Raw genomic sequence first — 12,342 nt, 5'->3', positions numbered from 1 at the left:
TACGATATGGAGTCTTGAAATATTTAAACCTACCCACTTGAAGCAAAGTGTGAAAGATGATATATCAAGAACTATGTAATGTTTTGAACAACCAACAATAAAAAAAAAAAAAAAAAAGAAATATTTAAACCTGCACTGTCCAACAGTGAGGCCACCAGACATAGCAGTTGGACACTTGAAACAGGGCTAGTTACAAGATGTGCTGTCAGTTAAGGGACACTTGTATATCAATGACTAGGTGTGGGAAAAAGATTGTATTAATTATATGTTAAAATGCTAATATTTCGGACACACTAGGTGTAGTAAAATATATGATTGAAATTAATTTCTCTTTATTTTCACCCTTTTTAAAGATGACTATGGGGAACCAAATGGGTTTTATCAATTTAGCTATTGTCTTGTCTAAGAAATATTGGTTTTTCGTGAGAGAATCATTTCCTGGTATTCGTTGTTCCATCTAGTCTGCATGGAATACATGTGGAGACCTTCAGTGGATGCCTGAAACCATGGGTAATACCAAACCTTACATAATATTATTTTTCCTACATACATGTAATAATGATGACATTTAATTTATAAATAAGGCATAGTAATAGATTAATAATAATAACAAATAATAACAGAAACATTATAGCAATATACTATAACAAAAGTGAAGTGAATGGGGACTCTCTGGATCTCAAAATATTTTCTGGTGCTGGAATCACCCTTACTGTGATGATGTGAGATGATACAGTGACAACATTATGAGATGAAGAGAGGTGAATGATATAGGCATTGTGATTTGGCTACTACTTAAGGGTTTCTTGAACTTAAGTACTGTAATATTCTGACAGTCCATTTGGTAACTGAGATGGCTATTAAGTGACCAATAGATGGGTAGCATATACTACATGGATACTCTGGGAAAATGGGTGATTCACACATATCTTGGGCATGGTAGAATGAGACAGCATGAGATTTATCACCCCACTCAGAATGGTGTACAATTTAAATTTAGGAATTTTTTATTTGTGAAATTTTCCTCTTCATACTTTAGACCATGGTTTTAGTTACCTCTGGAAAGCAAAAGTGCGGGTAAGGGAACATTACTGTGTGTAAGTATTTTTTCATAGAATATTTTTTTTTTTTAAAGGATAGAAATGGTCCATTCATAAAGAGCAGTACCATACTGAATGATGTGTTCAGAAGAGGTTCCACTCATGCTTCCCAGATGTAAGACCAAAGCTCTTTCCTTTTTAGTAGTTCTCCCTTTATCAAGATACATGGCCTTGAAGCAGGACCAGGGCACACCCCTATTTGTTAGTTCCCTTGCCTCTTCTTCCTGATTTGTGGATGTCAATGCAAGGAGCCAATCATGTCAGTCCTATCCCTAGAATTTGACTGGAGGAGCAGCTAAAATTCAATCCCTTCATTTTCATTTTTAATCCTACAGCCTCTCACATGGTTCTTATTTAATCACATTTTGGATTTTATTTGATCTCCCTTGATCCTTGGGACAGCACTTTAATGTCACAGTGGGCTGTCACACCAAGCTGATAAGGGGCTCCTGGGTACTGAACCACTTGCCGGGCTCCTGCAGCCATGGTGTGGAGAACTGATAACTAGAACCAGGTCTCCTGACTCCCTGTGCTTTGGAAATGCTGTGAGGCCCATGCGAAATGCAAAGCAGGCCTTGGAGTTGCTTTTCATGAGAGGAGACAGGCAGAACTCTAGGTGATAAGCAACCTGTGTCACCACGGAGTTGAGTGAAAATGGGTGGAGGAAGATCGTGTTGGAGGCCCTGGTGAGCTTACTGCCCTTGATCTGTGACATCACAGTGACTTTGAGACCAAAAGGACACGTTTTCCTGAAGCTAGAGAATTGGACTTCACAGCAGGATAAAGATACACCGAGTTGGCAGCCATGGACCTGATGGCTGTTACAGCACAATGAACTCCCAAGTTTTCAATGTCCGTCCCCGGGCATGTTGAATGTGGCTTTTACTCTTTGGGCCCACATGATCAATTTTTAAACAGTGCCTCCAAGGCCAAGTGCCATTCTCCAAATGAAAAAAGCAATCGGGTGTGCCAGGTTGACAGGCCAAGGACTGTCAGAGGAGGGAGAGGCATGTGACCTAACGTGCTGAGACGCAGTGGCAGGCATCAGATGCTTCCAGCATGTTCTCCCCGATGGAGCAGGGCAAGGAGGAAAAGTTACCAAAAGTGAACCTTGGGGGTGACTTCAAATGCACCCGAGGGTGTCTGAAGGGAACGCCATGCCTCAGGGGCCTCTTGATGCACTGAGCAGATTTCCTCTCTCCTGTTCCACATGGTAGACAGTCAGGCAGCTGGTTGGCACGCTTTCCTTTAAAAAAGGTTTATTGAAACAATACCAGAGTGACTGCAAGGGACCCGAAGGCACATTCATTTGTCTGTTTATTCAAAAGATATGCAGTGACTGCTGTCTGTGTGCCTGGGTATGCGATGAGTAAAACTGTCATGGTCTGTGCCCAAGTGGAGATTAAAATCTAGCGGGCGCGGCAGCCATCAAGCGCGTAATCAATCAAATAATTGTATAATTTTGGAATTTGAGGGAAACGTTCATAGCTTAGTGACAGGCACAAAGGGAGGGGGCTCCTCAGGCACACAGTTGCCTGAGAAGAGTTCTTTGAGCAGTTAGCATTCGAGATGCAGGCTTCAAGGATGAGAAGCATCCCATCAAGCAGAGATTAGGGGAAGAAGCATTCCAGAATCCAGAAAAACATTTGTGAAGACTCCGAGCGAGGCATGTTCCAGAAGCTAATGGGCCAGTGTGAATGGAGTAAGGCAGATTGAAAGGGACAGTGGCCAGAGGTGATGTTGGAGAGATCTCCGACATCAAGCCAGGCAGGCCCTTGGAGACGAGGCAGGGTTTGGGATTTGTTTTAAGAGCTGATGAGAAATTCTGAATACTTTTAATTGGGACTTGAATGAGGTGACTGATGCAGTAGGCATACACATGAGATGATGGTGGCTTCAGTCCCTGCGGTGGCCACAGAAATGGAGAGAAGTAGATACATCAGAGGCATATTTCAGAGGTAAAAATGTTTGGGTTCGAGGGTGTGCAGATTGGAAAAGGTGGAAAGGGTGAGCAAGCAGTTGAGACTGACTCCCAAGTGTCTCGCCTAAGCAGCAGAGGAAGTGGTGTTGCCCTCTATGGGGTAGAAATATTAGGCAGAGCATGTTTGGAAGGGGAAATGAGAAGTTTAGTTCTGAGGTCCATGAGGATCTATCCAGTGGGCATTGGAAGGAGACCTCTGTGTATATGTATCTGGAACTCTATTAGAGCAGCCAGGCTAGAAAAATAAATATGGGAGTCCTCAGCAGGAAGGGTGATTTGCAAGACTTTGGCATGGGGAATCTTCCCTAGGGACAAGGAAGGCGTGGCCCTCCTACCTGATCCTGGAACATTCTTGGAATTTACAAGATGTATGAAATAAACATCTCAGAGGTCAGAAACTCAGATACCACAGAAAGATAGTGCATGTCTGAGCAGTTGACTATTCCTTTGAAATCAGAAGTGGCTCAAAGGGACAGATCTGCCCACCCTGTGGTGAGATGGCCCACCTGATTTGGCTTCCAAGGTAAAGCCATGGGGAACAAGCATGGTTGCATTCTTCTGAAGCTTTGGATTTTTCCAGGAAAGGAGGAGGGCTGAGCCTGAGAACCTACAGAGGGAGGCTGTGGCTCACTCATAATGAGCTGTGGCTTCTAAGCTGAAGGAGAGAGAGTAAAGAAAATCTAGACCTGGCTGGAGAGTGCTGAAGAAACCAAGTGGATTGGGGCTCCCAATGGCCATGAAACGTGTGTGCGATGGCAGCCTTGGGGTGAGAGGGGGCTGGGGGCATGGCATTTGAAAATTTTGATGTTCTGCTGCGTTTGTTGATCACACGTTCTCAAATGTGGGTTTGTTCATGGGAAGTGGTGAATCTTTTGAATAGGGCAGTTTTACAGTGGAATTGGGATGGGGGGAAGAAAGCTCTGAGAATGCGAGGTGGAAACTAAAGTCTTCACGAAGGAGAGAATGGCCAGGAGTGACCAAATGACCATGACAAGGACGGGGAAGGACCCTGAATCACTAAGGAGTGGGGACTTGGAAGTCCATCTGGCCAATAACTGTTCACTGATCGCTGCTGCAAGCCAGACTCTGTGCCAGTAACACACAAAACAGCAATGTGTGAAATGGAAGGGCCCTGCCCGATGGTGTTCAGGTCCCACTGGAGAGATGGGGTGGTACAACAGGTATCCTGTGCCAAAGAAGCCGTTTTGGGTTTGTACAGAAAACAGTACTAGAATCTGAGTCCCGGCATTCCAGGTATCTCGCTCAGTGCCCTGTGCTTGGAAGCCTCTGCGGGGGGTCTTGGTGCTCTTCTCTCATGGTTCAAACATCAGAGGAGATTTTGATGGGAAGCTGCCATGTGAGTCGTCAGAGTCACTGCTAGTCCAAGGGACGCTTTTGTTCGTTAAGAAAATGGTACTTTTTCTTTTAGGAACTCTGCTTCCACTTGCCTGAAAGCCATTGTGATAAATGTAGTGAACACAGTCCAGGACGAGAGAGCTCTAGCTCAGCTGCAGTCCCTGCACTGGGAGAAGGGGGCGCTCAGGAGCCCTGGAGGTAACCAGTTAGCTGCTAAGGGCTTTAGCACAGGGTTCTCCCACATCCGTGTGTACAGGAAGCACCTGGGCCTCTTAGCAGTGCAGATTCTGATTCAGCAGGGCGGGAGTGCGGCCTGAGGTTCTGCATTTCCTGCAAGATCCCAGCCATGCTGGTGCTGTTGGTTCAACAGGTGGGCAAGTGTGAACCTTCCTGGGTGTTAGAGGCTGGGCTTAGGGAGGGGCTTCAACACCAACACTGAAGACCTGCATCCTTTGCATTTAAGGGATTGTAGTCTAAGGAAGGGAGTTTAGCTACTGCACAGGAAAGGGGTGGATGGCAATAAAGTGATCTGGGATGTGCTACTGACTCCAGATAGAGTCTAGACTCCCAGGGAAGCAGAGCCTCCAGGACTGGCCTCCTCAGAGAGGAGGAGCAAGGACTTGAAAGTTGTCCCCAGCCCCAGGCGAGAAAGGAAGGTATTCAAGACAGGGCCAGGGTTGAGGGGACAGCCAAGGGAAAGGCATGATGTCATGATAGTTACAATGCAAACAACGATAATTAAGAAACTAATAGCTGTTGGGGGTTTGCTGCTGTAGGGTTTGCTGAAGCAGAGTTCCTAAAAGAAAAAGTACCCATTTCCTTATAACCTCAGTGAAGTCGAGCTGGTTTTAGGCAACGTTACAGTACCTTCTAGAAGGAATGGGTGACATGGTGTGAGTAACAGTATTCATCAGATCTTCAGTAGGAATAAGTGGCCCTCATCCTTCAATTACTGTGTGCAGCTAGGATGGGTTTGGGATCCTAAGTGATTCTGAAGTGTTTGGGCCATTTCATTTCTTAGATTTATTTTTTTTTCCACCGACATTTGCAACCTCTTCAGGTGCAGCATGTCTAGACAACGCACCCGTGAAAAAAGTCATTTCTAACATCCATGATGCTAATTAAAAGACAGCCTCTGGTGTTGATGGGAAGTAGCTGGAGCAGACACTTGGAATGTGGGTTTCTGACTGGAGTCTTTCAAATGGTAAACTGCACCCCTGGAGGGTGTGTTCCGAATTAGGATACTACAGATGTTGACTCCCTGCACCTAGGTGGAAACTAAGGCTCATCCCAGATAGACCTCAGGGTCTGCACCGAGGTATTTTGAGTTGCAGGCAGTATAACAAGACATAGTGATTTAAGTTTTTATGTAGTTCTAAATTATAAAAGCAATGCATGCTTCTTGTATAAAACTTGGGAAATGTATATTCATATACTATGAAATTATTCAAAATCTATATCCAGTGATAACTTTCAATATGTAAATCCTTTTTTTGGTATGTATAAATATGTAGCTATTAGCCCATCTGTATAGTATTACTTTGGACAGAGGGGTACATGTGATTGTCAGTCACTGAGCTTCAAATCCTGCTCTTGTGGCTTAACAGATCCGTGGTTCCTCCACTATTCTTCATACACGTGTTTTCCATTGGTGAAGGCAGAGGGGAGAAGACAGATGGGGTAGATTTTTCTAACTGACCATGCTGGGCAGGGAGTTGGATGTTGGAGTTGAGGCAGGAATGCTTCGTGAGGCCTCTGGGACACCTGGGATAGCAGGTGGGGGATCTCCTGTCCACTTGGAAGCAATGGAGGTAGCTGGTTGGAGGCTGGCCTTCCTCCTATCCACATTTGCACTTTTTGGGATGGAATTCAGCTGACCTCCTGGTCCTTCCTTCTTCTTGAGTGGATTCCCATGTTGACTTCCTGGAATAGCGTCTGATATCAGTTGAGATTTTCCTTAAAACCTATTTTTAGTACACAGAGGTGTCACTGGGAAGTCAAATCCACGAAGGAAGATTTTTTGCCTGCTGGGTTTAATGGGAGATCCCAGTGTTATCGCAAAAGGCCAACCTCCGAAGACTCTGTTTCAAAACTCTGTACAAATCGTGCAATTTGAAATTAACTTCAGCAGATGGAGAAAGCGGGGAAACGAGTATCTTAGAGGGTTATTTTTTAAAAATGTTATTTAAATATTAATAACATTCTGTGTTATGAACTCAGTGGAGTTCGGTTCCCATGCTGCATTCCCCCAAAGCCTAAATTCATCTATAGCTCTGCTTCCGTTGATAGAGGAATAAAATGAAGGCCACCGGAGCCAGCCAGTGGAGCCAGTAGCTGGACTTGAACCTCTCTGTCTGAGGGCACTGCCCTCTCCCCGCTGCCCCCCCACTTCCTCTGCCCACAGTCTTGGAGCTTGGTGGCCCTTATTCTCTGTGACTTGTGGAGTGTGTGGGCAAGGTCTGTTGTCGTCCCCAGCTCCAGTCCCCTGGGGGGACTTCTCTCCAGTCAACATTCTTGGTTCAAGAGGATTTTGCTTTTTGAGTTTCCCTTTCTAGTTCACCCCCTCCAGCCCTGGGGTCTTTCATCTGTTTCAAAAGAAGGACGTTTAGAAAATTGCATTCCATTGACTGCAGAAGAAAGCCCGGGGTGGACAGGCGAGATGGGCCCCATTAGGTGTTTACCGCTTGCGACACGCTGAACACAAGCTCCTGACGCTTGAGAGCATCGCCCTGGTTAGAATCTGATTCCGTTTTCCCTTTAACAGAAGAGTATCGGGCGTCTGCAGGCGACAGGCTGTCTGCTTGAGTCTTAAGGGGCAAGGAGGATCAGATGGGGTGGGGAAAATCCAGAGCTCTTTTGGAAACTCCGAGGCTGGTGGGGAAAGGAGGCAGTGCCTCTAGACCACCGCAGGGGAGCCCAGAGGTGGTGGCAGAGAGGAGGGTACCCGTAGGAATACAGGAGCAGACACCCAAAGCGGCGATTTCACAGACAGCAGTTCTTTGGGAGTTGGGAGTATTCTGTAACTGTCCTCAGTGGGTGGTTCTCCTCTGTCAGGGAGTCCAAGTGGGTGTATGCGCCAGCTGTAGACATGTGACACCTCTGTTAGGGATTGGTGGAGATGAGACCTTGTGGCCTGTGGGTTCCATTTCCATGTCATACACATGGTTTTATGATCAGATATTCAGGTGGAAGATCACGGCTCTCTGCTCCATGTGACTTGACTTCCTCTCTTGTTTTAAAACATCATGGCCAGATTTCTGCCCTGGTCTAAGGACAGGCTGGATAGAGATTATCTGTTTGTTCCTGTCTGTGCTCTGCACATTCTAGTCATTGCCATACTTCTATGGACATAGCTCTTCTTCCCTTATCAAAGGTAGAAGCTATGAAGGCCGTCCCCCCTGACTGGTGTTTAGATTTTCAGCGCTGATTGGGATTCAGGTGCATGCAGGTGGATGCTGTGGCCCAGCTGATCTCCTTTTCTTTGCATGTGCTCCTGTGCTGCTTCAGGGGCCTTTGACAGTCCCTCTGACGGGCGACAGGGACCATCTGCCATCTTGATCACGCAGGAATCCATCAGTACCTGCACCTGCTCTTCATAGTGGTCTGTGAAATTCTTGATTGTCACATTCTCGGAGCTCCCATGTCTTTTGTTGGTCTGTCTCCTTAGGTTACGCTCTTTGACGTTCACCTGTGTTCTAGTCTGTGAAAACATAGCACCTGGCTGGTATTTGGTAGGTAACAGGTGCCAACTAAATTCTCCTTTAACCTGTGTCAGAAGCACCTGTGCATATGCATGCTCTGGAGGGCCCTTACAGAGACCCTTATTTATGTATTTAACTGCCTCCGTTTGGATAGACTGCAGCCACCTCTGTCATCTCTTGTGACAGAGATGAGCAGGAAGTCATCCACCAGAGAACTCTTTAATCCAGGATCTGTGGGACGGTTCTCCTCTGCTGATTGCGTCCAGGTATCATGCCAAGGACTCAGCCTTCCCTCTCTGCTCTTCCTTTCAGAAAGTATTATGAGGGAGGCCGAGGACTTCATGCTCCGGACAGAGACACGGTGCTGGGATTAGGGATTGCCACTTCTGAGAGGATGCTGGGGATCTGCAGAGGGAGACGGAAATTCCTGGCTGCCTCTTTGACTCTGCTCTGTATCCCGGCCATCACCTGGATTTACTTGTTTGCTGGGAGCTTCGAAGGTAAGAAGGGAAGACAAAGAGAGAGGGAAGGAGGGAAGGAAGGGAAGACTGGCTGTCAGAGGGTCCTAGAAAGGACCTCAGGGCCATCTGATGGCAAGGTCGCATTTGGTAGAAGGTCAGAATGGATGCCTGGTCCCAGGAAAGGACCTGGCTGAGGCTGCACAGGTGGCTGGGAGACAGTCACCAATGTGAGGTCAGATGGTGGGCACACCGAGTCCAGCACCCTTGGGTTGGACGGCTCACTGTGTTGATGGTGGGGGAGGTTGAACCGTGGGGAATAACCAGGTCTTTGGGGAGACAGTGTCCCACTCTCCCATCCACCTGCTCATTCATTTCTTCACACATTCAGCCTTTTGGTGTTATCTGATGTCCGCATTCAACCTTGTGCTGAGATGGATGGGGAGATAACAGTGCTGGACACCCCAGGGCTGCTGGAGGAGAAGGGAGCTTAATAAATGGTTCCCACACACAGCGGTGCATGTTCTGCTAGAGGAAGCGGGGCTGCCGTGGGAGAGGTCTGTTGGAGTGTCAGGCCTGGACTGGGGAGGGAAGATGATCCATCATCCCGAGAAGCCCAGCACAGGATGCAAGAAAGAGTGGCCCTCCTCAAAGAGATAAATACAAATGACCATCCCTGGCACTCTCCAGAGGTCCACAGGAAAGACTGGACGCGCCATTTTTCCAGATAGCTATCTCAAATGCAGGGCAGTGTTTTGGGTTTCCAAGATGGCGCCCCAGCATTGGGGAGAAGGAATGGCGATGTTGAGGTGCAGACTTTCTTTATATTTCTCTCCCCCATACTTGAATGATAAGGGAAAAAAACACTCAAAGTAAAATATAACTCAAGGAAGTCACTTCCATGTTTTAAAACATTTCTTTTATGCATAATTTTATTGACAGCTCAAGGCTACCTTTTAATTAGGAGCTCCTCTTCCCTTCCTGAGATGGGCTTTGAGTTCGCCAGAGTGAATGGGAGCAAGGTGGAGGGAGCTAGCTGTGTGCTAGCACAGCAGGGAGGGTCAGGATTCCCAGCCCAGTGCTGGGGCCCAGTGTCACACCCCTGTTACGGCTCCAGTCCCTTAGCTACATCCCTGGACTGGTCATCTGAGCTGCCAGATGGAGTAGGGTATGCCCAGGCATTGGATGGTGAACTTCTGTGAAGGGATCAGAGGAAGGGCACCTGGCTGTTGATCTACTTAGAAGAGACAGGAGGAAGCATGCTCCCCAAGAGGGCGAGGAGGAGGCCTTACAACAGAGCACTGAGGCCACTGGGCTCCTGTCGGTGTAATGAGAGGAGACACCGCCGCTCTGCAGGGTAACCAAACTGGTTTTCATTATAGTCACCGAACAATAATGGTGGCGGTGCCGATGCCACAGTGTGAACATCGAGTATTGTGAGCTCTTCTTAGGGCCAGGCCTTGCGAGGACTAAATACCCCAGTCTTTCTTCACAATGACCCTACACAGATCCTAGTTAATATCCCTGTTTTACAGATGGCATCTAGGTTTTGGTGATCTGCCCAAGGCCTCCAAGCCAGTCACAAGGGAGCCCCCGTTAGACTCAAGAGTCTAATATTTTTCTATAGATTGGGCTTCACTCAGGTGTTCGATTTGGGAAAGGGGTGTGACAAGAGTGTCACATGTTTTTCTGTAGGAAAGTTGTTGAATTTTGATTTGTGCTCAGATATCAGGTAGGGTTGGATCCAGGGGCTCAAAAGATGTTTTGGTAGCCAGGTCTTTCTGTATCCCTTTGTTGGACCGTTCTTCTTCTCTCTGTTGGTTTCTCTCAGGGTGAATTTTCCTACATAGAGCCAGTTTGTGGTTTTCATATTATCTTCACCAATTCCAAGAGAAAAAGGACACCTTCTTTCTCCTTGCCCAATATTGCTTCTCATTGGTTGGCCTGAGTTATAGTACTGAAACCAGCCCCTGTGGCTGGTGGAGACTGATGAGGGAACCCTGAGCCCTGTCACAATTTTCCAGGTTATAAGGTGATGGGGGGTTGCCTGAAACATGAAGTGAGGCTGAGGGAGGGTGGCCACCTGTGGCCGATGGTGTGGGTTCCCAGAGAGCAGAGACGGGAGGTGGAGCCAGGAACTCATGATTTGTGTTCATGGTTTGACATTAAAGACCCAGGGATGTCATGCTCCAGGCCCAGCCCTGGGTGCTGGAGTGACAGTGGTCACTGGCTTAGTGTGATTCGCCAGATTGGCAGATAATTAAGGGAAATTGGGAGCATTGAGGAAATACTGCAGGTGACACACACAGATTGGATTATACTATCCACAGGACACTGAAGACTAAACCCATGCTAGGGGCGTCACAGACTGCATGATGCAGGGGTTGGGCGTGTGGGCACCTTAATAGAAGTGTCCAGCTACAGGCCTCTGAACCCGGCAGTTAGTCCACAGATGGGCTGCTGCGTTTCTTTCTGGGCTCCATGCTGTTAAAACGATCTAGACAAGTCGGCCCGCTCAGGTGCATGGCAGTGCCCTCCAAACCTGGTCACACACGGAACAGCAGAAAGAACCAGGGCTGCTGATGCCGGAGCGGCCGAGGCTCAGGGTGTACCTGGTCAGCCTCAGCCAATAGTCAGAGGCTGTCACCTGAAAGAGCTGAGGATCGCTCTGGTGGCCCCCAAGTCTGTGGAGGGGTGTGCAGGGAGCCCGATGTCAAGGTCCTCATGATGAAGATCATCTGTCCAAAATTGGAACAAGCTGCCCAGGAGGGAGAGAAACGCTGTGAAAAATACACTAGCAGGTGTCCTGCGTCGAGGGAGGGAGTCCAGCAAGGGGGCAAGTGCACAGGTTGGCCCTTGTGACCTGACTGGGGACCCCAGAAGAGGCTGAGGAGTTACCCAAAGGCTGTCCTCCACAGAGTACCTGCTGATGGCCAGGACGCCTGGGCCTGCAGAGAGGCTCCTCTTGGGAACTGGGCATCACCGTGGCCTTGTGGTCTCTTTATTGACACCCTGGAGTTTTGACTTTGTGGCAGGTGAAGCCACAAATAAGGGCCGAGCTGCTGCCTGGATTCATAACCACACGACTCTCACCGTGTGGGGGTTCACTTTTTTTTTTTTTTTTAAGCCTGTTTAATTTCAAGGTCTCCTGAGAGCAGAGCCAGGCGTTCCCTCTGGGATGCAGCTGCTTCCAGCTCTGAGGTTAAGGGTTGGATTACCTGGAGCAGCACAGTAGGAGGGGAGGGAGCTGATGGGGTCAGGCCAGGCAGGCTGGGGGACAGGTCAGCTAGGTTAGCTGAGTGACTTGGGCACAGTGGTGCCACTTGTCTCCTTCAGTGTGGAATGAAGTTGTCCACATGAAGCCCGTGTGTGGGGCTGCCAACCTCTACAGACAGGGCTGGGATTCTGAGCGGCTGATGTAATTGGAATAACTAGACACTTTCTCCACTTGCGGGGGGGATGACAGGAGAGGGAGTGGGAGGAGATTTGTCCTAAGCGTGGGACCAGGGTCAGTGCATAAGACTGATGGGGAAGCAGACATGGCCCTGAGGTGAGAAGGCCCTTCCTAATAGATCTCCTGCAAGTGGGGAGGAGGTGAGATCCTGGCTCCCGGGGCCATTTGTCAATGGCCAAGTGACTGAAGTGGCACTCCCTTTCTCCACAGGAAAGTCTTAACTGGGCTTCTCCAGAAATCTTCACCATGGCTGATTTTAGGACTGTCAGCAAAAGAGTCTTTGCAAGAGTCC

General features: G+C 48.1%; 1 protein-coding gene across 9 annotated transcripts in view; it reads left to right on the top strand.

Annotated features, from left to right (window-relative positions):
- Positions 1 to 12,342, top strand: part of Large1 (LARGE xylosyl- and glucuronyltransferase 1) — a 496,807-nt gene that overhangs the window by 127,463 nt on the left and 357,002 nt on the right. For all 9 annotated transcript variants that reach the window (XM_058574193.1, XM_046429385.2, XM_058574197.1 and 6 more), the window contains one exon: positions 8,451 to 8,638. In XM_058574193.1, the coding sequence (XP_058430176.1) occupies positions 8,451 to 8,638 (188 nt within the window). The remainder of the gene's footprint in view (positions 1 to 8,450; positions 8,639 to 12,342) is intronic.

The sequence above is a fragment of the Marmota monax genome, unplaced genomic scaffold (genome assembly GCF_021218885.2).
Source record: "Marmota monax isolate L192 unplaced genomic scaffold, Marmota_monax_Labrador192_F-V1.1 WCK01_AAM20220418_F8-fsc00051, whole genome shotgun sequence".
Lineage (NCBI taxonomy): Eukaryota > Metazoa > Chordata > Mammalia > Rodentia > Sciuridae > Marmota > Marmota monax.
This window is presented reverse-complemented; position numbering and strand designations above follow the sequence as displayed.